This window comes from Oryzias latipes, chromosome 7, assembly GCF_002234675.1.
Source record: "Oryzias latipes chromosome 7, ASM223467v1".
NCBI classification, from domain to species: Eukaryota; Metazoa; Chordata; class Actinopteri; order Beloniformes; family Adrianichthyidae; genus Oryzias; species Oryzias latipes.
Window position 1 is genome coordinate 24,272,152 of NC_019865.2, and position 26,529 is coordinate 24,298,680.

General features: G+C 39.3%; 1 protein-coding gene across 5 annotated transcripts in view; it reads left to right on the forward strand.

The window, feature by feature from the left end:
- The window catches only part of plekhg5 (pleckstrin homology and RhoGEF domain containing G5), a 90,701-nt gene that overhangs the window by 30,033 nt on the left and 34,139 nt on the right, over positions 1-26,529 (forward strand). For 4 of the 5 annotated variants that reach the window (XM_023956883.1, XM_023956884.1, XM_023956882.1 and 1 more), the window contains exon 2: positions 2,960-3,036. In XM_023956883.1, the coding sequence (XP_023812651.1) occupies positions 2,960-3,036 (77 nt within the window). Of the gene's footprint in view, positions 1-2,959; positions 3,037-16,488; positions 17,003-26,529 lie in introns of those variants that run through there. The other variant, XM_023956885.1, reaches the window with a different exon arrangement.

Here is a 26,529-nt window from a genome sequence, read left to right on the forward strand (position 1 = left end):
ACAAAATAATCTGCTGAAGCTGTTGGAGGCAGAACTCCAGGGTTTGGAAATGTGGGTCATTCAGCTCCCTGCTTATCAGACGCATCAGAACAACAACAGCGCTGTTTTCCAGCTGATACATCTGTGGTCCAAGTTAAAGGTCACCGCAAATTTACAGTATTCTTCATCTCTAAGTACAGTTTATCCGTCCTTCCAGCCAGCCAGCCAGCCATCCATCCTTCCTTTCTTCCATCTATGAATCGATCCATTTATCCTTCTATCTATCCACCCTTCCTTCATACTTTCCCTCCTTCCATCTTTCATCCATCCTTCATTATTTTCATCCAGCTGTCCACCTTCCTTCCTTCCTTCCATCATACTTTCCAACAATCTGTCTAATCTTCTTTCATCTTTCCATCCTTCCTTCCTTCCTTTCATACATCCAACCTTCATACCTTCTTTTCACCCATTCATCCTACCTTCTAACCTTCTACCATCCAGCCATCCATCCATCTTTTCATTCTGGTTTTTAAAATGTAGCCTTGAGTAATATTGACCCGTACTGGACGTTTTAATATATATGTATATATATATATATATCAGTGTTTTTCAACCAGTGTGCCGCGGCACACTAGTGTGCCGTGGGAGATGGTCAAGTGTGCCGTAGGAAATTGCCCTCATTAACTGATTTAACAACATTTTCCATCTCCAGGATTTCAGTTCTTTGTTCATCCCTACAGGCCCTGATAAAACACTAAGAAATTAGGAATATTAAAGATCATAAAATACTTTTTTCTTTGTGTTTATTTGATTCTATTAAATACATTTTGATAAGAATGACGACGATACCGCGATTTAGCCGCAGCTTCAGCTGTGTTAGGAAAAGTTCCGCCCCTTTAACTGTCTCCACCAATCATTCTTGGGTTCTTAATCACATGTCATCAGTCTGACCAATCAGAAGTGGTTAAAGTTTTCACTTCCTTGTTCGGAATTCTGCTGAAAAAGTCGCTCAGTTCCAACAAAAATACCAGCTAAAGCTCGTCTTTAGTGGTGTAGTTTTCCACAGAATCCAGTGTCGGACCATGGAACAAGTGAACAAAACAATGAAGCTCAGAGACGCAAGTCTTTCAGCGTTCGGCGGATAATTGAACTACATCTCCCATGATGCATTGGGTAAAAGTGACAGTGTGAGCGTCTGGGCGCACGACTCTCTCCTCTTAACGTCGTGAAACAACGACCACAGATCAAACAGTTTTTAAATCTTTTATCACATCTTAAAAAAATCAGCTGCAGCTTCCAGCTTTTTCCGCCACAATTATCACAAAAATGCATGTGAGATCATGGAGGGACTGTTGATCAATACAGACCAAGTTTCTCCTTTTTTTTTCCTTTTTTTGAATGCCGGTGTGCCGCGGGATTTTTGTCTAGGTTGAAGTGTGCCGTGGCTCAAAAAAGGTTGAAAAACACTGATATATATAATATATATATATATATATATATATATATATATATATATATATATATATATATATATATATATATATATATATATATACCAATTTATATTTTATTCTTCACCTTTTCAAATGAGACATGAGATATAAAAATATGAACATAATTTTTTCTTTTCTTTTTTTTGGCTTTTTTGGAGTTCCAAAAATGTTCTGTTGTAGTATTTTTTATTATTTTGAGAAAAAAAAAACAATGTTTTTATTTAAATCAGATGATTCATGCCATTCAGCAACCCATTTCAGGCCCTAATAATAATAATCCAGTCTATTTGATGAAAACTATCACATTTTTTGCCTTTATATTTAATGAGAAAGGAATCAAACTTTGAGGTTAGGAATAAACTGCAGCTTTAAGCTCTAGTCACCTGTACACATGCAGCTGCTGTGGGTTATTGGGTTATCCACATCTTAAAGTCCCACTCTGATCATCATTACATCTGTTTTCAAAATGTTCCCAGTGGTCTTTAGATAATGATTAGGCTGTTTTTAGACAAAAAAAAAAAGCGGTGTCATTTTCTAAGACATAGTTTCTACAGAGCGGCAGTAGTTCATCAGGAAATTCCCCTCTGAGTTGTGGTTGCTACATGCCAACAGCCCCGCCCCCTCACGACAAGAGTGACAAAGGCCCCAACACCACATTGGGATCAAATTCCTGAGCGGTTGACCCTCCTGTCCCTGTCCCCCCCCCCCCATTACTGTACGGTGGACCCCCCGCCCCACCCCCCCGCCCCACTTTCCTTTGCACTGGATTCTTCTTGGTGTGCGAGCCCGGAGCGCTCTGTGAACATCCCGGTAACAGATTATTGTTTAAAGTTGGCCTCCAGCGGCTCCAAACCGCCCGTTCCCCCGCCGCAGACCTTCTCGGTCGCAGCAGATTTACTGTCATTTCACCGGTGACATAAACAAAACGCCCACCCCCCAAGTTGCCCCCCCTCTTTTTTTTTGTTTCGCTTCTTTTTTTCTGCGTGTGTGTCCTGTTGTCTCATTTAGGCGGACTGATAAATATGGCTGCACTCAGGCTTTCTGTTATGATAGAGTTATCTTTTGTGTACGCGCAGACGTTTGGGATGTAAACGCTGCCTTTTATCAGGCCTTTCGGGCTACTAGAGGAGTGGATTTCAGTCGTTTATTTGACAGGCCTGATTTGTTGTTATGAGTCGGAGCGCTCGGCCAGGATGGGTGTACTTTCTGAGCAAAAAGCAGGATTATGCTTATCATTCGCCATTTACTTCCTGTCCTCCAGATCATTACTCTTTTTCTAATCTGCTTAAACATCCCCCCCATACTCTTCCTTCTGTTTACCTTTCCCAGCAGAAAGCCATCTTGCTTATGGTCAACTTATTTGCAATTGGATCATTTCAGTGCTTATAGCTTCATTTCATGTTTGCGAAAAAATATATATTTAATATTTCTATAAGACACTGATGTAAATGGCTTCTGTTGTGATGGTATTGTATGTTCTGTTGCAGATGATAAGCCGGTCCAGGAAGAAGACTGGGTGCCGTGTCAGCACCGCCAATGTCCTGACCATAGGAGGGCCTCCAAGGTGAGTCAGTGAACCCTAAATCCAGCCCGAACGGACCCGGGTTTGGGTCTTTTCCTGACAACATCCAGATTGCATTTGGTAATGAAATCTTAGGCTGTGTCTGAATTCCTTTACTGCTCACTACATAGTGCTCTATATAGTGCGTTCGCCATTTTGTATTGCTGTCCGAATTTACAATTCCAAAATTGAGTGCCCATCAATGCTCACTAGATTGACGAATATAGACCACAATGCATTGCTTTTTAACAGTTTTTGCTAAGGAAATGTATTTAAGTGTATTTTTTAAATAAAATATCAACGTTTTCATCTTCAGAACACAGTCGATTCATAAATGGTCGTCACACAAATCTCATATCAATGAGATTTTAACTTTGTGAAATTTATTGTCATATTCGCTGTTTAAAAAAAAAAAAAAAAGGTAGTGAGCATGGTATTCGAATTGTTTTTAAAATCCAGGGCACTACATGGTCCTGCACCATATAGTTTTTTAGTAGTTACGGGTTAGGGTGGGAATTCTGACACGGCTTAAGATATTAGCATATAAATTCTTTTTTTCTTTTTTTTTTTGCCATCTCTGTATTCCAATCAATGTGGCGAAATAAAAAAAAACATCTTTTGTCCTCTGTGTAAGTAATAAACTGACAAAAACATCAGCAGGATATATATTTTATGTTTGTTAGTTTTAAATGCATTTCCACTTTTGTGGGATTTTCAAATGTTCTTGTGGAAATTGAATGTGATTCTTTTGTGTCTTGAATTTGGAAGTCATTCAAAGCGATAGAAATGTATTCTCTAAGAATTGCTGCGGGGTTTGCAACACGGGCGGAACTAGAAGGTAAGAATGTAACTAAAATGATTGACAAAGTGGCCGCATAATAGAGAAAACATTTTTCTAAATCTCCTTCGTCACTATTTTGTTTTTGTGCACAAAGCAACAGCAATACAAAATAAAGTGAACATGGGAAAATGTCCCCTTAAATCATGTTAAAAAAAAAACAAAATACAAAATGTTTTTTTTCTTGTCATTATTGAGAAAAACTGCCATCAGAACCAGTAAAATTTGTCTTAGTAAAATGTCTTACAATAATTTATGATGTCCTACATTTTAAAAGACAAAAGAAAAGCTTGAAATGAGCTATATATACTCTTATTTAGGTACATTGCTCCAGTATTTAGAAATATTGCCTTAAAATAAGTGTGTATTGACCAAAAAAAGACTTTTATATCCTTGAAGTGTTTTTTTTAAATGCACTTTTACAATTATGGGGTATAAATCATATTTCTATTAAACCTTACTGAGTAAACTATATCCACATAAATGATAATATATTTGGCACACAACAGAACACATTTTTTTTATTTAATAGGAGTTATTTTTTTAACCCGAAAGTAAGAAAATTCGATCTCTGAGGCCCCGCCTTTCGCTCCGTGTGGGTGCCGCCTATTTCATGACGTCATCCTGGTGCCGGCCTTGGCAGCGTGTCAGTGTTTCTCCCACAAAACAACATCTAAACAAAGATGGATGTGCATATTGTGCACAGAAAAGGAAGACCTTTTAGCCGATCACCACTAGCTCCACAGAGAAAGTGGATGTGTGTGTGGGTGTGTGTTAGCCTGGGGGTGGTGCTGGCAGCTCTGTATCATCCTAGAAGGGGCTGTCCCTCACTTTGTGATGTCACAATGTAGAACCCACTTGTTTTCGTGGCTGGTGCTCAGAGCGCAGGTTTTTAGAGGAATACTTAGAAATGTGTGAACAGATCAAAACAGCTCTTTTGGTTTGATTATAATTATAATTTTATTATAATGCACTTAAAACCTCAAAAATTGTATTTTTTTATGATATAGTCCCTTTAATACATTCTAATTTAAAAACAATTCCAGTCCACCTTATTTCTAAACCATAATCATCTTAAAATGACCTAGAATTCAGAAAAATGTGTCTAAAATAATGTTTATTTTTTAACTTCTGGCCAGCCGTTGTTAAATTTATTCCTACCGTGTTTTGAGTCAATAAGACTTTCTTGTTTTCTTTAAATCAAATAAGACCACTCATCGTTCACAAATAAAACTTCTGTTTAAGAGGTGGAGTAAAATTAAAAAAAGGAACTCGTTCTGAACAATCTGAAAGATGTTTTAAAGATCTAATGACTGAAAATATTCAAGATTTATTGTTTTTAAGCAAATATTTACATCTCACTAAAAAGTTACAAGAAACGGTGTCTTCTATCAAATGTAATAAAAGAGTTAAACTATAAATCAGCCAAGAATATTTCAGGTTTTGTATTTTTGCCACAAATGAGGAAATAAAATCATATCTGGAGAGGAAAACTTGCTTTGAGAGGAAACTGCTTTGCTATAAAACTCTAATTACGAACTTTTATTCCAACTTTATTTGATATGGAAGGCAAACCTTGTAAAACAAAGCCAGAATTGGGTTTGCTGTTCTTTTACTTTTAAGGTGGGGGTCTTGATGAGGAAGTTTCATGTCTGCTTTCCTGAGTTAAGGTGCTAAAAGTGGCTCTGTCTGACCAGCAGACTGTGAAATGAATTATTCCTTTGAAGCTACTGGTTTCTGAAAGTGGGAGTCTGGCCAGAAATCCCCGGCCAAACCGCCGCAGAGTCTGGTTGGTCCGCCTGGACACCTCCCTCCTGCCACTCCAGACCAGCATCACAGACGGATTTTCCTTTGCAGTTGAGATGTTGTTCCCACTGTCCTCCTTCTGAAAACAATGAGACAGGAAGATGACAGAGGGATTAGGCTGCATTTAGACAAACCTATTGAGGGAGACAAAAACCATGGCTATATTTAGCTCCTCCCCATGGCAACTGAGAATAATAGTCTGGAGAGGAGCTGCGTTCTTTCTCTGTTCACCACTTCACTTCTTCTGAAAGATGAACTCTTTCATTTTCTGCTGTTTGAAGGATTTATGTTCTGTGAAAGAGTTTAGAATGTAAAACCAGAACTGCAGTAGTTGTGTGACGACTAAACTCCAACAGTCACTTCGCTTCACTTTCTTTTTTTTCTCCCCGTCTAATATTGTCTCTTCTTCATCTCTTCAATCTTTTACGCTTTACACAGAAAAGGGTAGAAAACATCCTTCAAATAAGATCATATCATAGGCCCTAAATGTGTCTATATTTTATTCTAATATTGTTTTTTTCAATTAAATTCTCAGAACATTGAAGAATTGTAATACATCAAATGGCCATAGAAGTCAAATAAGACTGCATGGTAACGATGCAGAAATGTAATTTTAAAAATAAGAAGACTGATTTAAAATTTGAACCCCAGAAAAAAAGCAACGTTTATTAAATACACACTTGAAACCACTGGATGTCTTTCCTTTTCAAAGCCTGTCTTCATTATCTGTTTTTAAAGAACTGCAGCCTTTGCGTCTGCCGGGTTTGTTTTGAGTTTAGGACCAGAAGAACCAGTAATCTTGCATTTACATGCTGCTGGGATTTTCTATAGAATCCAACGTGGTATTTTCTGTGCGTTTCCTCTAAACAGCTGTAGTGGAATATTGAAGCAAGCATGACACCTTCCAGTTTCACATCCTCTGGAAAATTTCCAGGATGTCCCAACGTTTTAGTCAATCCATGTCGCTTTCCACATCTTACAAGTCTGTTGCAATGCAAACGGGCCCTGACCATTGCTCACCACCACCATGTTTCAACTATCCGGTTGCCTGACTCAACGTCAAGACGATTAAAAACTGAGCTTTTCCACACATTTGTCCTCCTTTCTGACAAACAGCAGATTTTCAGTCTATTCTCTCAACACAACAGAATTTCCATGTTTACATTCTTCAAAACATGTGGGACATTTTCTCTGCTTTCGTAGTTGGCAACTTGGCATTTATCTGAAAAATTCGTAGACCGAGTCCCGCTTTTGCGAGCCCGGTACAGTCCAAACTGAAGCCCGGTGCCGTGTCCTGCTGCAGACCTTTAGAGTGACTCGTCTTCAGGGATCTGGCTGCAGCTTCCTCTCTCTGCCACATGCAGTTTCTGTGGTCATTGTTCTTTTGCCTTTGAACTCGTGAACTGTGCTTTCAACTGTGTTTGTAGGAACTTTCATTACTTTGGTTATCTTTGTGTGTCCTTGTAGTGTTTGTACAGGGATAAGACTGTTCTGAAGAGCCCCACTTGTTTTTCTCCATGTGGAATTCAATTATGAGTGGTGAAGTTTGTGGTTAAAAACATTATGTTTGATAAAAGTACCATTTTTCTGCAAACATTTAGTTTTATGGATTAAAAACCTGTCCGCAGTAGGGGTGCACAATAAATTGAAAATTTGCAAATTTATTGTTATCGTGATAACGAGCTGTGGAATACGCAGTCAGCGAAAATTGCGATAAATGGTTACCTTAAATGTGCTAAAAGAATATTATGGCAGCTTGAAGCATTTAACAAATCAAAAAAATCCATTTATGCATTTGAATACTTGTGTTCCCCTTTTACGATAGATTCTTGACTTCTATGCTTACAAGGGTAATTTAGAGTCTAGTTTAAGTTATGTTGACTCTTAAGATTAATCTGTTGAAGTGAAATGATATATTTAGTTGTTTTGCCATTTGTTCATGTATCGCAAGTTATATCAGCATCGCAATATTTGATCACTAATATCGCAAATTGCGAGTTTTCCGCATATCGTGCAGCCCTACTTCACAGATAATCATGGGGAATCTACAGACTACATGGTCTGATATTATGTGACCCATTGGCTTTAATGAGCTGATTTGATTTCAGTTTTTTAATGTGATGTAGGAGCGGAGCTACAGGGGGCAAAGGGGAGGCCACTGCCCCCCAACAAAAAGCTTTACCCCACACTTGCACCCCCAATTTTTGAGTCAATATTAGTATCAGTTCTGACAAAGATTAGGAAATCAACATTACAGGCTTCTTTAAGCATTCCAAGAACAACCAAAACAATATTTTTAACTGAAATAAAAACAACAATAATAATACAACTGTTAGAAATATGTATTTTTGATCCTTTTATTTGTAATGACCTTTTGTCAGCCTTCCAAACTTAACCCCCCCCCCCCCCCCCCCCACTAACCCGACATATGAAATGTTTTAGCTCCGCCCCTTATGCTCTAATTGTCGACCTGTTGGCTGAATGTGCTGACACTGAAATCTTCTCTTTATAACGGCCAAAGTGGAACATCATTATTTGATGTAAGAACATACCCAAAGATGCTGCTTTAGAACTCACTTTTGTATTTTTTTAAATGTCAAACAACCAAACACCTCAAATTATATTGGACTTTGATTGTGAATAGAATTTTGAAAATAAAATAGAATCGACTTCAGAACAACAGCTTTTGATGTCAATTCTTAGCCACAGACTTGAGCAAAGGTTCAGCCACGCAACCTTTAAGTTTTCCTTTGGGTGTTAGAAGACAGACAGCCGCACTGACCAGAGTTTATTTTGCACAGGTACTTGCAGACTCTGATAAGAAAAAAGTAAAGTTTAAATCTGTGTTGGAGCCAACTACCGTTCAACCCATCTGTCAATCAAATATTCCGTTGATAAAATCAAAATCGTTGAGATTTAAATAGAAAAACATCTCTTCAGTTTTTATTAATAGAAACTAAAGCAATAAAAGGATCCTTGAAACCAAACTAAAAATATTGCTAATCTTTAGTGTAAGATCTGACCTTTTAACCCTTTAACCTACATAACAATATACTCTTGTTGTGAGACATTTTTATCATATGTCTGGAGTTGTTGTCTAAGTGTTTGTGTTTGTAAGTTGGTAATATGCTTGTCGTCTTTACGTGTGACAACATCAAGATAGCGCCCACAGGTTATCTGGATGAATGAAGTGGAGTCTTCCCTAATGTTTTAAAGTTGTTGAATCGGCCGTGTTGCAATGGTACGGCGGTCGACCTCTGATTGGAGGATCGCAGGTTCAATTCCTGCCTATGGGTCGAAGTGTCATTTGGGCAAGATGCTGAACCCTACATTGCTTCCGGTTTTACAGCGGCTTTCTAGAGGATACACTCTGACAGTTTGAATGTGTGTGGGTGAATGAAACCATTACTGTAAACTGTTTTGGGCCTTCAAGGAACAAACAAAAGAGAACAAAAACACCATAAACTGAAAATTACAGTATAAGTACATTAAGTCAAATCAACCTTTATATTTTGTTTACCTGGTTACAACTTCGCCTTTAACCACCTTTTTATTGTTGGCTCTGCTTCTTTCAATACACATTTTCTGTGTAACCTTCTTAATAATAGCTATTTTTCACTACAAAATAACTGTTTTTCAAAGTAAAATACATCTGGTCCTTTGGAAATTTCAAAATGATATAGAAATAAAAATTCCTTTTAATCAAAGCGTACTGATCTAATGACTAGACTGAATGTGCGCGATACTAATGTTTGGAAAACAGATGTTTGGAGTTTTGAGCTCATCTGTAAATTACAGTAAGCAAAAGTGATGACACCCTGACTGATCATAGCTGACTGTTCCCTCTCCCTGCAGTGCTGCCATTGGCTGCATGAAAGGTGGGGTTTCCTGTGACTTTACAATGGGAACTATTTTTTTTCGTTGCTGAAGAAGGAAGCCAGAATCAAGCAGTTTTTGTTTTCTAGTTACTGAAAAGTGTATTTTATTGTGTAAGAGGTTAGGTTTGTTCTGACTTTGTGAGGTCTTGTGGCTGTTGCTCACCAGCTGATGCAAAGCGACTCGCCTCAAACAGCAGGGGGCGACGTCAGGGCATTTCCAACCTCCAGTTTGTTCACTTTTTGGGTTTTTCCATGGGTGAAAGGCACTTATCTGAAAAATTTTGACTTGTTAAGGAAGTTTTGCTCTCTAAAATAATACAGATCTGGTGTTTTTTTGTAGGTTTTAAAAACCCTCCCATTGCTTTCTTTGGGGGCTCATAGACACAAACCTACAGTCAAGTCCCGCTCTGCTTTTCAAATCTTTTCTAGTCTTCTCCCGTTCTTACCATCATTTACACAAATCAATCCAGATGTCGGCATGTGTCCTGAAGGTTTTTATGTCGCTGTATGAAACTCCGGGTTTCTGGAAGTCAGAGTTTCAGGTGTCCATCGATGACGTTCAGCTCTTTCTTGGCCAGGCTGGTGGGATTCATTTTAGATGACACCTTCCTGAGCTCTCTGCTAGTCTGAGCTTGCTCCTCGGATTGAGACTCCCACATAGATCGCCCTGTTACCCCTTCCTTTCTTTTTCCTCCTTTTATCCCAGTCTGATTCAACACCCCCCCCCCCCCCCCCCCCCCCCCCCCCCCGGCCTCAGGTTTGACAGGACCAGACAAGATAACTTGAAAAAAGGCGTGGGTTGCCAAGGCAGTTGGGTTTTCCTATTAAAACAGCTGGAGGCGCGGCGGGGACAGCGTGGAGAGAGGTGAAAAATGGAAGATGACGAAAGTGTCCGTCATTTTGTTGGCGCGCTCTCCGTCTGTGCATTTCCAGAAAATTACCCAAAAAGGGTTGGACTGAAACGGAAGAAACGGACAAAAATAATGAAAAATACACACATTTACCACTAACATGGCAGAATTGGCCCAAGAGCCCAGTTTTATTGAACTTAATACAACAAAACTAAATATAAAATGTTTCTTTACTCAAACTAGTTTGTGGGGTTCACGCTGTTTTCTTTGCAGTGCTTGCTCAAACTTTTTATATAGTGAAATGTGATGCAAGGAAAATATGAACTGACCTTAAACTTCCAACTCTCTGCAAAGTGTTCAGTCACTCAATAATCCATATCTTAACCCTGGCTCAAAAGAAGTTAGTTATTACGTTTTATTAAAAAATGAAAACATCACTGAGGAAAGCGCACATTTTTTTACTTATCACTTCTTTAAGTTGAAAAAAGTACTAATATGTGCTAAAATGTTTAATACCTTAATTTTTCTACTTAAGCACACAAATGAACTAGATTTGGCATAGAAAGGGAAATCTAATGTAGTCTATAGAAAGGAGACAAAATTACTCTGTTAACTAATTAGCCTTATTTTCATTTATGGACATCTATAATGGATCATTCCTGATATCAACTATTGGACTCACGAATGAAGCCTGGAACAGTGACGTGATATATTGCCATGTTTACTCCACGCAACTGTACAATGTTCCTCAGAACAGGCAAACAACAGGAAAGAAGGAAGTAAAACCTACAGAGAGAGACAAAAATTCAAAGAAAAACAGTTTTGATCAACAAAAAGCTGAAAATCTGAAATTCTCCCACACTAGAGTGATTCCTACGATTGTTTGAGGCACACTTTCTGTCTTTAAAACAACACACTTGATGAAAGTCACGATCATTATCATACCATGATAATTCTTTGAGCTAACAAGATAATTGGGACTTAACGTGAGAACCTGGCCTGAAATTGGCTGTATAATCCTGTAATGTTGCGTTTTTCTTTTATCCATATATGGTGCAAGCTATGCTTATCCCGGTAAAGGCTTGGGTGTCATCTTTTGCATTGCAGTGTTGCTTAGACTTAACATTTGCATGTTTATGGGGATTTTGTCTCTTGATGAAGTAAGACGGTTCCATGGTTCACAGCCTCTCCTGCAAGCACCAACAGTTCTTTATTGTATCTTGCAAAAAGGATCTCCTGTGACCAATTTTGTGGGTTTTTTAAATTTTTTTGATTGGGCTTTCCACACACCTGAGCCGTGTCAATATAAAGTAAAAAGCCAAAATGTTAGCCTTTTTTCGGTTAATAACAAAGGTAAGATGGCGTGTATAGAATACACTGAGTTCATACTTTGACATTAACCTCAGGTCAAAGGCAGGAGCATCATAGAATTCCCAAAGAGGAGAGAACATGATCGGTTTGCAACACAAATCAGCCTTTATAACCAAAGCATGTTAACCTTTTTTATCTATGTGATATATGTTAATAGTATTTTAAAACCTTAAAGCAACACAATATGGCCAGCTAAATGAAAAACAAGGATTTGTTTAAACGAATGGTGACAATGAAATGGAAATTGAGAAAAGTTCTTTCTAAAAGTCCTCCGAAAAAAAAGACACAAGTCTATTTATAAAATGTCCCATGAAGTATAAACACCAGAGAGAGGGTTTAACACAAGTGACATAAGGTCAACCCCCAGCAGCATCTCTGTCAGGAAGCAGCAGACAGGGAAAAACAGGAAAGGGGGTAGGGGTGGGGGGTACCTGACTGACCATCCTATGGAAATGGCCTTGCATGAGTTGAAAAGAGGCTGAGGTTGAAAGACCAAACTGAAGGTCTTAACTACAGAAAACAGAATGAGATATAGACAAATGGAGTTTTGTCCATTGCTGTTCAATGGAGCATTGTGGTAAGGGGTGTGTGTATGGCTTCTAATAATGTCTAATGAACATTTAGTCAACAGAAAAATGCTACAATTCCAACACCCGTGCAGGGCTTTATCAGTACAGATGGTGCAGGTTTTAGGTTGTCTGGGCCCATGGATGACCAGGGGATATCATCTTTAAGCCATGTCACAAAGACCACTGCGTACGTTTTTGCGCATATTACATGGATGACAATTGGTCGTACGTGAATATATATGTAACAAGCGAGAAGCTGTGGTCTTTGCGTGAAATTTTCAGATGTATCACGAATGAACCACGTTGAAACCACGGAAGAAGTACGGATAAATCACTCAAAGAACACGTAAATCAACGAAGAACATAAACCGTGTGATTATTGCGCTTTTTATATGCAATTCAGTTGTGATTCATGGGTCAATTACTTAACTTTTAACGTGATATGTGCGCCGTATACGTGATGTAAAAGTTATACATCGGTGGTACATGCGTGAAAAGTCCATTAGACATATATGGAACGGTCGGGGAAAGCTACATATTTGCATATGTACAAAAATCAAGTACAATCGTGTAAGATTAAATGTAACAATTGCGCATAAACTGCATAGAATGCGCATAAACTGCATAATTCTCAACCGGCCAAAAATTTTGAACAACTCAAAACCGAAATCACATGAAGACCCGTTGGCCGAGACCCTGGATGGACATTGACGAATGACAAACATTTATAAATTATGTATATTACGCATGTGTCATGAAAGACCAAAATTTCATACATGTAAAATGCGCAAAATGTTCATAGTGGCTGCGTGACACGGCTTTAGGGTGAGCGCAGGATTTTTTTTGCATTTCTCTTGAGGCTTGTGTGGCCACCTCAAGAGGCGTCAAGAAAATGAAACATGCCTGCCTGTGATGTATTTGTAAGGATAATAAGAGTTACACACTTAGAACATACGGGTGATGCTGTTGTGATGTATATGCAGCAATCCAGTTGGTAGTGAGATGTTACATATGTAGAGCATAAATCATTTGGCCACGTATAAATGTTTATGCACGGGGGTGTGCACATGCTATATAAGATGTCCATGGGATGACCACACAAAGATAAAAACCCTTGTCCAGGGACGGGGAATAGGTACGCAATGGGCACGCAGGGAGCACACACCTTTCCCTTGGGCATGCTCCATGCGTAGTGCGCATGATTCGGGGTGGGGGCTGGTGGTCCACAACTTTGATATTTTATGCAGACCACCTGCGTATCTGGCACAGATGTGCCCATTTTTTTTTGTCCGCATCCATCTGTGAGGGCAGTTGTGTCTTAAGTTTTTAAATGGGAGAAACCTCACTGGTTGAAGACCAACCTGCTTTTCCTTTACAGTCTTTATCACACCACTTCTTGATGCTTGTTTAAATCATGTTTTTGCGCTCTCCTATTTATTTATTCTTTTTTTTAAGAGGAGATTAAAGCTTGGTTCAGCCATATCTTCTTTCAACAGTCGCTGTGCCATTGCTGTATAATCCATTCAGTTGGCTGCAACATGGATGTCCTCTAATTAGAGTTGACCGTGGGGGGTGGCCCTTGGGCATAAAAGGGTTCAACAAGTTGTTTTGCTCCCCTACTCCCTTCCATTAGCACACCCCCACTTCTTACAGTCTTGTAATTCAGACTCCTGTCCCCCCCACCCACACATGGAAGCTGGAACTTATAACTGTTGTCCTGTTTGCTTGATTTGTCTCTTAAATTGTTTGCGTGCATTTTTAATGCGTCGATGTGAGGACCAACGTCTGATGGATGACATTTCAGCCATCGTTTACAGAGCATTAGTCTGGTCCCGTCAACAAGACATTTTTTTTTAATGGCATCAGTAGAAAATGCATGGTATAAACAGACTGCTGTGTGGGGGTTTTCATTTAGCGCTAATTATCTTTGATCAACATAAATGACAGTGCCAGATTGTGGTAAGTAGAAGGTCAATACCGGACATGAGAAATAATAAAGCCCACCCCAGCAGAACTAAGGACGGTCGGTGCCGTGACTTCTAGCTACATGTGTTGAGTTTTAATGTTCTTGTGAAGGGAACACACACTCATGGCAAATGTTTAAAATCACTCAGTGTATGTTCACAAACCCCTTATAGGAACAAAAGCCTCCTCTCCTAATCAGAGCAGAGGGATCTAATCCGGCTCAATTCATTTGTTTTTTTAATTAGATTAGGAGGTGTGGCGCAAACGCTTGAATAATCTTATCTTTTTGTAGGAAAAATAAAAAGAGGGCATTTGTTTCTGGTGAGTTTCGATACTGATTAAATTATGAGGATCTCTATCAGTGACTGGTCTGATTTGTTGTAAAGATACACGCCTCTGTAGTTCAAAAGTTCAGCCTGTAGAAAAAAAAGGTTGCATGAGATGCTGCACATGTAATGCTGCGTTCACACTGACCGCGATGAATTTGTCTCCTCCGCCACTGTTTACGCGATGCTTGCCCAAAAATGTGTAAACTAGACACTGTGGGAGGAGCTACTGTCTAAAGATTTTTGCCTCATCGCTTCATGGAAGCTTTGACTGTATATTTAATTTACAATGAATGGAAGACGAGAGATCAGATTTATTTATTTTAAAGTGCTCTACAAATGTATCGGTAGGCGCTTCGCCATGTCTGGGTTCATGTGATCATTCAGATCTGATGAACCCAGAGGCTACTAATGATCATAGCGTATATTCAGACATAAACTAGTGGTTGTTGGAGACTGGAGATGAAAGCAAAATGTTCACGATGAAGACTTGTTTCGACTGCATCCCGTCCTTGATGGCAATCGACGATTGAAGGTTGTACGACAAGAGTGTACGGAAAAGACGATGGGTTATTCGGAGGTTGGCATTTATTTTTTGCGACATGTCCTTATACATGGAATTTTTTGGAATAGAAAATGGGCCGCTACTAGGAGATATAAACAGTAATAGACACGTGTCGCCTTCATCTACAGCTGAAACTGTGACTGTAGAAATCCATGATCGCGTATGAACCTGCCTCAGCCGTCGGTGGGAGCGGCAGAGCCCCTGGTGGCAGCTTTAGATGATTAACGAGAGGAGTCAAAACAATACATGCTTCACATAAGAGGCTTTATAATTGTCTGATAACTTCAAAAGGGTTTTTGGTTGTATGGCTGGCAGCAGTTTTGAACAGCAAGTTGATACATGGGTCTGAAAGCTCGTTCTGGGTTGGGACAGTGGCTCTATTTGGAAGTCTCGGGTCAAAGTCTGGGAAACTGGCAAAACGATTACAACAAAAAGCAGACAAAAAGTTGGACGCATGTCAAGAGTGGGCAACTAGGACAGGTCTATTTTTGAAAGGTAACCTACAGCCACCTATGAGCACTGCCAAAAATTGGCTGGCATTTGTTTTTTCATAAGGGTTAACGCAGCCAATGTCAACATGCAAGCCTTTAGTGTTGGTACGTTGTTGAGCAATTGTACTACCATCTGACATTTGTTCACAGAATAACAGAATCAAAGCAAAAAACCATATATATATATATATATATATATATATATATATATATATATATATAAAATGTGTCAACAGCCTTTGTATGCGGTTGTATGCAGTAGCAGAAGTACGTGCTCAGCCAAGCGTGGCTGAGTCGGGACGACCATCGGGAGGGTTGGCAGCAGCGAAGTAATCATTTACAAGACACAGTATGACTTTATCTCACTTGTAGTTCTCTGCTAAATAAAAAGCATGAAACAACAAGGCTGGGAAAGAGTTTTTTTTCTAATCTGGTTGTATTTGCATTAGATTAATGGATAGCCTCTCTTTGGGGCATGCCCAAACAGCTTTTAACACTTCTGTTACTGTAATGTTGCTCCTCATGGACGCTATGTTAAAAAGCTGGATAGGAATATCTTTGCCCTTAAAAAAAAAGAAAAAAAAATCTGATGGTGAATGTAGATAAATTGTATTAGATTTGGAAAACTTGTTCTAAGCTCCTCAAACTGATCCAGACTAAACAGAAGGTCCTTTAGGAGTTGCTTCCTTCATCTGTTGAAGGGAGCAATGACAGATTTATTCCCCATTCCTTCCCTTTGTTCGATTCTTTGACAGAAAAAAAAACCCAGAAACAGTTACCACCCCCCTGATTTGACTTTGGTTCCTTGCAGTTTAACTGGAACTGGAGAGATGAGTTCAAGCTTACATAAGATACAATCACCCGGAGCGAGACGAAGCTGACATGTCGGACAGATGGAAAACTTTGACAACTTTCTGAAGGAAGAAGAAGAAGAAAAAAAGATTTGGTTTTGGTTTACATGAGTCAGCTGGGACCTGTGCGAGCTTGTGGGGGAGTGATCCTGCAGGAAGGCGGGGTTGATTATTCCTGTCTGTGTCAGTGTGCTTCCACCACCCCCCCTCAGCACACAGTGGTAGTAAACACACGGAGTCTCCTTCACGCTGGTTCGATTCAGTCTTCTATCCCATTTACTGATTTTTTCCCCAGACGCTCTGGACTATTTTCAGGAGCTTCAAAGGTCTGGGACAAGTTAGGTTGGCGGCTGGGACTCGAACCGTCACCTCCTGCTGTCTATTGTACCTTTGGGGATATTGATTGGTTCTTCAACTGAAACTTTCAGCCTGCTTTTTCTGGGAAGCATTTTTCTATGGCAAGTAATTTCTTTTATACATGTTTAGTTTTTATCCCTTATGGTGTTTTCTTTCTCATATTTTTGACTTTACATTGACTGTTTATTTAAATACTGATATGTGAATATGTCCCTTTTTATTTGTATGTAACTTATTGTCATTCTGTTGTATTGTGGCAGCAAACTCAGGTTGTTGTTGTAAATGACAAATAGTTCTCAGGCCTGGAGAAATAAAGGTTTAACTAGTAGAATAAATCAGGGTGAAAAGGACTCTTTTCTGTGACAACGGCTCACAGACTTGGAGTAATTTCTGAAAAAGGTGACACATGTGGAGCTTTTTTACTTTACAAGTTAGTGCTATGATTTATTGAAGCAATTTATTGATTATGAAAGGACTTTTTTTTAGTGGTTTTTCCTGCCTGGGAGGAAACCCGACAGCAGCACATCTGTAGCAGCTCAGAGCAGCACTTGAAAAGTCTGATTGTTCTTCTGGGTCTGGCTTTCTCACATCTGCGTTTCATATCGGGCTGCCTTCTCCGCGGTACACGACACGCCACGGTGCTTTCTCCCTTTCATAAAGCAAACAGTCAATTTCCAAGTCAAGACCGCTTTCTTTTTCGAGTCAGCTGGAGCTTCACTTTTAGTGGGAATACCCAGTTCTTCTTTCTTTTTTTTCTTCGTCTCACTTCCTCCTTTTTTTGGTCTTTCTCTGCCCCTTCCTGTCAGTGTCTCCTCCTCCTGCCCTGAAGCCATGGATTGGAAGACTGCTGGTTTGTTTGTAGCACAATCCACTTGGAGTTGTCTTGGTTTATTATCCAAACACTTGACTTTACAGAGATTGACACTCAGGCTTTCGCAGGTTTTAGGCGCACTGCTTCATCCTCACGTGGTTGTAGAAGATTTCTCGTCCTTTTGTGACATCATAACGTTGGATCGTTGGGTTCTGAGAAGTTTTAAAATGAGCATTTTTGTCTCTCGATGTTTCGTTTGTGAAACCCATACCCTTTCTTTGAGAAGTTTCCAGAAAATCTGACTGCATCCCTTTTTCTAAATCTGGAAACGGAGCAGGAAAAATAAGGAGGCGCGATGGATTTTTTTTGGCCAGACTCCACTTCAGTACGAAACACATCAATTCACTTTAAAGAGGAGCTAACATTTCCGGTGGGCCTTTTATAGCAGACGGTGGTTACGTTTCCCCTTTACTTCTCTTTTTAAAGTGAAAGAAAAGACAAATGAAGACACATTGTTCAAAAAATATACATATTTTAAATATTCTTTCTGCTTTGCAATGCTGTTTACATCAAAGTGCTTGAAAGTAAAATGAGAAATAATCTTCCGATCATTGATCACTGTGTCTACACAGATGAGGAGAGTGTTATGAAATGTTCTATACAGTTCCTGTAATCTTCCCGGCCTCTGAGTCCATAAATGACTCGTACATCTTGACCTGGAAAGACTCGCTCTACGATCAATTCAATCCTTTCTAGGAGTTCGCTCCATTGTTACTATAGAAGAAAAGTTTGAAAATTCTTATATGGTGGTTTAGGCCTGGCTAAGGAGAAATCAAGTCGCTCGGTGCAAACATGCAGTTTACAAACAGACTCCACGCCTCTATTTCGGATCTGTTCGAGACCAACAGACGGCGTGCGTGTTTCTGCAGCAGATTGGTAACATTATGGCTGCCACCACTTCTCATAAGCTGATTGAACATTCATTAAACCTCTTAACTGACTCGTACCGTCCAGTCAAAGCTTAGTGGCGCTCCGAGGCTTAGTGGTTTTTATGAACAGCAGTCTGCAAAACTGCTTTAAAGGTATATACTTTAGTTACTGACTGGATATGGTAAGTCAGTATGCGTAGGACTGTGTTTTACTAGGCTTGTAGTCAGTTTGTCTAAAAAATTGCAAGAAAAAAGAAAAGTTTTTTCAACTCGCACAAACTAATGAGAGCTAAGCAAGAACTCTGACGCAAGTGCTTCACCTCTGGTGCCGCACCAGAATTGGGTCTGAAAAATCAATGATTCCAACATATCTTTACCAGGAGAATGTTATATAAATTTGCTAAATCCACGAACCAGTTTTCTTTCAAAGCAAACTATTTGGTCTGAGACACAGCTCTTCCCTAACTTTTTAATGTAAGAACTATTTATTTTATTAAAAGAAAGTTTAGTCTTCCTTTAGTTTAAGCCATTGTTTGTTCAAATACTGTTTAGTACAACAAAATAGCTTTTGAAATGAAAATGGTAAAGCGTGTGGATTGATTTGTAAACCTATCAAATAAAATGTACTTACCTGGTTGTAGTTTTGAAGAGAAACTCAACCCTATTCTGGAGAGAGGCACACTCTTAAATGACCTAATTTGGGGTATTTGGGTTTCAACTTTACCAACTCGTCATCTTCCATTGTCACAGCCTTTGTCGTATTTTTAACTGCTAAGTTTCCCACTTAATCGTCATGTAAGACCGCAGTTGATTGATGTGTGTTGCCTCATAAATGAAAGCAAAACCTGAGAGCAGTTGCGTAGGTATCTCTTCCTCTCATCTGGAACTTTGCCAATTGTCATTAACACCTGCAACTGCAACTGTGGAAATTTGGTTCTTTTAAGTTGCACTTGTGTTTATTCACCACAAAAAAGAGGAACTGATGCCCCCTAAAGGGTCTTTGTGAGGATCTGGTACAGAATGAAGGGGAAATCGGGGCATCAGTTACCAATGAGTCAGTAAAACCGGCCGTTTTTACACGTCATGAAAAAAAAGGGCGCAATAGGTGTGTTTCCGGGTGTTGAATGTGGCGCAGAAGGACTCTGAGGGCAGCCGTGTACAAAGGTAGAGCGGTCGACCTTTGATCAAAAGTTCGCAGGTTCGGTTCCCGCCTATGTGTTGGAAGAGTCTTTTGACAGTGAACCCCACTTTGCTCCTGGTGGTTATAGGTTGGCACCAGTGTTTAAATGTGTGTGTGTGCATGGGTGATTGGAACTGTGACTGTAAAGCACCTTGGGCCCTTAAGAAAGGTACTAAATCACTGGATATGAATACACCATTTACCATAACTGTACTACCGTGTGGAACAGTTGATCATTTTCCTTCACCACCCTGCTCAGCTTCAGGACAGATGGCACAGGAAGGAACCAGCGCTGGGGTTACTTAACACATGCAACATTAAATGACTGAAAACAATTTGAGCCTGTGCCAAACATGTCCCCAACCACTTTGATCTCCAGCAAACTTCCTTTTTTTCTCTGTTCGGAAATCCAGTTAGTTAGTGGCTCATGGCTAATGGAATTCCTGCACTGTTTAGGCAAGTTGGCCCAATGAAGCATGTATAGGTCGTATGGGGTTAAGAACCTTTTTTTTCCACAGAGACCGCAGCAAAACCTGGCTCTTAAACTCTTTAGTGGAAGTCGTTCTACATTCAGAATCTGTGTCGTTCCATGCTAGGTTTTTAAGCAACAAAAGCAATAAGCTCCCATCGTCAATGGAAATTGTAAAATTGTGTAACAAACCAAAGCAATGTCCTCTATCTGTTCCTCCCCAACAGGCCCCAGAGAAAGATCCCTTTCAAAATAAAAGGCACCTCTGGTAATTAGGTGACCAAAAAGTACACACAGAAACCAAACATTGCAGCCAGTCCTGTGGATAACATTGACTGTCTTACAGAACTGGACCGAGTGAGTGTCACATCACCCACAGAAAATGGCTTATTTGTGCCTCCAACCAAATGGACATATTTTTGTACAGCGCCATGTCGGAGCCACACAACACCAGCAAGCAGTGACTGGTCTGAATGGGCCTCATCCAGTAAATATTCTGTCAGTAGTTAACAAAAGTCAAAATCATTGGGAGCATTGTTGTTTTGGATTAAACCCAGAGAGTTTCTAGTATAGAACCCGGAGGAGTCCAAACTGTTGGGTTTGGCCACAAACTACTGGCTTGCTGCTTCTTGTTAGAATCCAAGTTGAACAAACAAAATGGGTAGATCAATCAATCTGTAGACGCCGAGTTCAATATTTTTTGCCCTAGAAATATTTTTTTTAGTTTGTCATGGTCTAGAAATGCTGCCTGGATCGTTTAGCAATTGTTTCCCTTTTTTTTCTGCCTTCACAGTAGGAATTTGCATGTTAGAACTTGGATGGATGTCATTTTTTTTGGCTTTAAGTCCAAGATAAGCATAAAACGCTTCTGGTTTTTAATTACTTTTTTGCCTGAATTTCAGGGCAGCTTGACCTGAGCTATCAACTATAAAATTCTTGTTCTATTTACAGTTTTTTTCTGCAAACTAGGTGTACTGTTGATTCTCTTCAGACTTCCCTCATTAAATGTCTGCAAATGTGCCTTCATTACTGACTGGTATCTTCTTCTCTTCTCACACATCAGCCCACTTTTCTTCCTCCTTGATAGCAACCACCACTTGGTTCTTTTTCTCCTGCTCTTCCCCATGCTTTTAATTTTATTATTATTATTTTTTTTGCATGCTTTGTTTGTCCTCACTGCACTGTTGTTCTCCAAATTGTCTGTTCTAATGTGCTCTCAAAGACATGCAGTTAAACACAGTAAATATGGTTTTTATTTGGGATGGAAAGGAGAAGAGATGCATAAATATATCTAGTACTATGACTAACTGCAGTATCGGTTCAAAGCAACACAAAATGATTTTAGTGAAAGGTCTAAAATTGATAAAGAAGTGAATAACCAAGAGTGTAGTTGATTTGCAGTTGTACACTTTTCTAAACATAAAATAGCATTTAGATCAATTTTATGTCGAGAACTATTTTAAATTAGTTGGGACCAAAGTTAAATACCCAAATCTGGGTTCCGGATTAAAAACTTTAATTTAGAAAAGAATTAAAGCTTTTACTCGCGAAAATCCTGTCCATTAATTCCTTCAGCTTTTGGTTTTTATCCTAAACAAACTTACAGGATTCTTACAATTGAAGGCAATTTGGTGTGGCTGTCTTGCCCAAGGGCACTATGACTGTGAAGCCTAGGATTTGCACCAATCAACTAATTGCCAGACAGCTGCTCAATTCTCTGAGCCACAGCCACTCCCAGTTAAATGCCCAGGTATCTTCATTTCAAAATAAAAGTTGCATAGATTTGTGTTTTGTTGGCATGGCTCACATGTTGGAGAGGTTTAAGGTATCAGATGGTTGGTTTTGTTTAGCCTTCAGCCAAAGCATTTGTCCCCGAAAATGTCTGCGTGTGGTCGGCCTCTTTTGGCCGGACGTGGACTGCGAACCGCAGGTGAAGCACTTGCGTCAGAGTTCTGGCTCAGCTCTGATTAGTTTGTGCGAGTTGACCAAAATCTGTCTGGATGCTCGGCTGGTTTCCCACAGGTTTTGAACAAGACCGTGCATGACTGTTGATGGTCGAGTGCTAACCAATCGTTTGCATGTGTGGGAGTGTTTATGGGAATCCGCCAGCGTGGTGGCAAGAAATAGGCGAGCGGCGCTGCCTCCTGCTACCACTCCGAGCATGGAACAAAGGTGCGAAAACATACCTCACTGCTGAGGAGAACCTCACAGCTGCAGGAGGGATGAGTTGCATGTCAGGGCAGGACCACAAAGCATCCCTGTCTGTTTGCACAGCATGAAATTTTAGCTCAGGCAAATTCTCTGCATCTGTATGTTGCATGATTTACGAACAAAGACATTCAGCGAGATACACTGGGATGGAACAAGTCTATAAATCCCATGATAAACTTTTGTTGTTGTTTTCTCTTTCTGTGATTGTAGATAAGTGGAACAAAAACCGGGAGCTGAGTATGTTCTATGGGTGTGGGCCCATTATGACCAACAGCTGTGTGTGTGTGTTGTAATAGAAAGGCAGGTGTGGGATTTCTACGATATGCCAATCAGAGATGAGCACTTTATTATTTTTTTTGTCTTTTCCTTTTTGCCTTCAAGTCCAATAAATCGATGTTCCTCACATCAATCCAAACACTCCCACGCACCTTTTGTCTTAAACATACCGTGATGTGCACACTCCAAAACTAAAGTTTATCTACTTGGAGCTTTGATCTCCTTTCCCTGCAGACATGGATATTTCTCAGGTAAATTTATTGAACAAATGTTCTTAACCTTTCACCACTCCCCAGTGTTTTTTAGTGAAAGATTAGTGCAGAATTCTTTCTAAAATCTGCTTCCACTGTCAAAGAACAGGCTTTCAATGCAGACGGCATAATGCAGATGCTGTAGATCTAAATGGTTTGTATGTATATTATCTTTGCGCATCCTTTTAAAGAAATTCCTGCCTCTTTTTTGTTGCTTGATTCAATGTGTGTTGCAAAACACACTTTGTTTTTTGTGCAACTTCCATCAAGTCAGTCTAAGTTCTGAATGTTTTAACATGCAGTGTTACCTCGTTTATTGCAGGAATTACGTTCCAAAAATAGCCAGTGATGGGTTAAACCCGCAAAGTAGGGATATACAACTCCTCACAACAAACTTTATACACTTTTTTAAGACAAACATGACCATTTTCACACTTTTCTCTTTTGGTTAAACTCTCAAACTTCAAACCTTCATTGAAAAATAAGTCCAGTATTATAGAATAATAAAAACACAGATCTAGTTGTGATTGAAGATTTACGCAAGTTTGGAAAACTAAACACATTCCATACAGGCGACACAGCACAGAAGAAATTGATTGACAAGGTCTACAGCCAATCAGGATGAAGAAAACAGTGTTACATTTTTTTTTTTTTTATTCTGTGATTTTTAGCGAGACTGCAAAAGGTGAACCGCGTTAAAGTGAGGGAACACTGTACTGCAAGGACACAAGTTTGCTGAAACTGAGTTGGACTTTGAGTTTTTCAATTTGTGATTCATCTTAACTGCACTTTTTACATTAACAGCCTGACGTTTGTTCCTAATGAATCAAGACAACTGTTATATTTAGCAAATATCCTGGACCATTAAAGGACAAGACATACCTTTCCACTAACTCAACAACAGGAACATTAAACACAAAACACAACAAACAGGTTGATTATTCTGTAGATTTGAGTAGATTTGTCTTCCCTGCTAAGAAAAGCTTGATATTTTGAGATGATCAGGTCAGGTTTTATGTACAGGTATGTTGTTGAAAAAAAGCTTTCACCTGCACAAAATGAACCATGTTACCTTAAAGTAGACCTAGGCGTAGGCTTTCTGTGACCTCTTAACAGTTTTACTGGTCACACATAGTTTTTAGATTTGGTTACTAATTTCAAAAGGGAATTTAAATACAAGGCAGATTTTAAATCTGCAATAAAATAAAACAAAAAAGACAAATGATTAGGGCTGGGTATCACCAATAATTTTGAGAATTTATTTAATTCACCAGAGCCTGGATCGATTCAATTTGTCTTTTGTTTTTTCAATCCAGTCGATTTAATTCAATTTCATTTTGAATTTACATGGTTTACACATTCAGACATATTTGTATAGAAATATACATCAATAATCTGTATATGTTTTGAAGATATTAAAATGTAATTAGCAATGTATGTGTGTAAATTATTGATATATTAAGCTGGGATCACTTCAGATCGAATAATTGATCCTATCAGCTTAACCCTACAAACGAACAAAGTTTTTGTATGAATAAAGAACATTTTCTAATAACTTTTCTACTCTTTATCTAACATTTATTTACTCTGACATATCCAGTGAAGTATGCACTGACCTAACAAGAGCTGTAACAGTCAGTTGCCATATATGGACGTTCAGTGTATTAAAGAACGTAAAACAATTATGCTTGAAGTATAAATGATCCTTGTTGAGTCTTCTTGTGCGCGTCAGACATTTAGAAATAAATTCAGTCATTTAAACAGATCTACGTTAATACACTCTGATTACACAAAGATATTTCAGCTCCATCCGTCATTTCCAAATATTTTACATATTTTGCTGGGGTATATAAACTTACGGGTGTCCGTAAAACTGCCTGCCCTTAGTTATTTGACATACTTGGAAAAAGACTGTATCTCAATCTTGACAGCATTTTGATGACTTTTCTACAAGCAGCTGGAAAACCAGAAATAGCAGAAATGTTTTGATTTAGGACTTCCTTTTTTATGTTGATGGATGCCCCCCCATTTAGGTTATTCTTTTTTTGGATATGGCAGACAAAAACTAGCAAACAATTCCCTATTGGATCATGAGTCCTACACAGAGTGCATTGCACATCATATCTAGATTCTTGTGCATCATGAGGTAATTTGTCCCATTTCTTCATGACATTTCACCTTTAAGCTCCTGTGAGTGTTTATTTTTCCTTGGCTTTCTATTTCCTATCTTTATGTCTGTGTGAGGCAAAGGCAGCCTGCGTGTGTGCGGTTTCACAAGTGCGAGGTGTGCTCTGGCAGGACATGTTGTTCTGGAGGAGGGCGGGGTGAGCTTTGGGCTCGGAAACGTCCAGGTCTTCTTCTGCGGCATCGTCTTCAAAGCAGATGTGTGATGGAGGGGCCTTGAAACAGTCGGTGCCACTCTCCGAGTTAGAATTCATCATTGTGCTTCCCGTGTTTGCACCGTGTATTTCCAGGAACAGGCGTGTTCAAACGCATTTGGAATCTGGTCAACGAAAGTTGTGTTGTAGAGTCTACGGTCTGGTGTAACTGCTCAGGAGCAAAGCTGATCCAAAAAGTTTACTATGAATACTCATTTGAATTTAAAATACAGAAAATAATTTTAATTGAACTCAATGGATCTGAATTTTAAACTGGTTGAAGGAAAACATTGCTTTTAAAATGACAAATATACATTGACATTTACCAACAGACTAAACTCTAGTCTTGTGGTTTTTGTTGTTGTTGCTTTTGTTCTTCTTTCCTCATCTGGACACATATCTCAGGTAATACAGTAGTCTTCTATTGCAAGGGTTAAGTTCTAAAATCAACCTGTTATAGGTAAAATCCATAAAGTGGGTTTCCACATGTTTCAGGGCTGTAAAACACTGTACTCAACCTCAGTGGATCAACGGGCTTTTGTTGAGGTGGTTTAATTCGTGCTATTACGAGATGTAGTGAAATCAAGTCATTGTGATTCCTTACTTGAAATTTTTTTCAGAAATAAAATGTGAGAGGACCATACATGGGGTAAAGTACAGCAAAAGAAGGCGTTATGTGTTGTCTAACGGCTGTATGACAAGAAAGATTTCTCACTCCCTAAACGGTATAGACTAGTCTTTGGTTGCGTCAAAAAAATAGTCCAGTATGTGCATGTGCTTAATCCTTACTCATATGCACTCTAAAGGGGGTTGAACTGTCCGGGCCTGTGGAGCATTGCAAAAGGAGAGGCCAGTTCATGGTGCATCTAAAGGGGGGCGCAGGTGTGTCTTGGTGAAAATGTCGTAAATGTATCGTGAAGTATTTGTAGGGATACTGTAAGTTCTATACACTTATACTACATGGGTGATAATGTTTATGGTACACTTTGACCACACTCTAGTCACAACTGCCCTCATGGGTGGATACATGCTGTCTGTGAGTGAAAAATAGGCAAATCCATAGGGGACACACAAGGTGCAGCACGCCTCCCTCTCACCTACTTCACCCTTTACCCTTGCATAT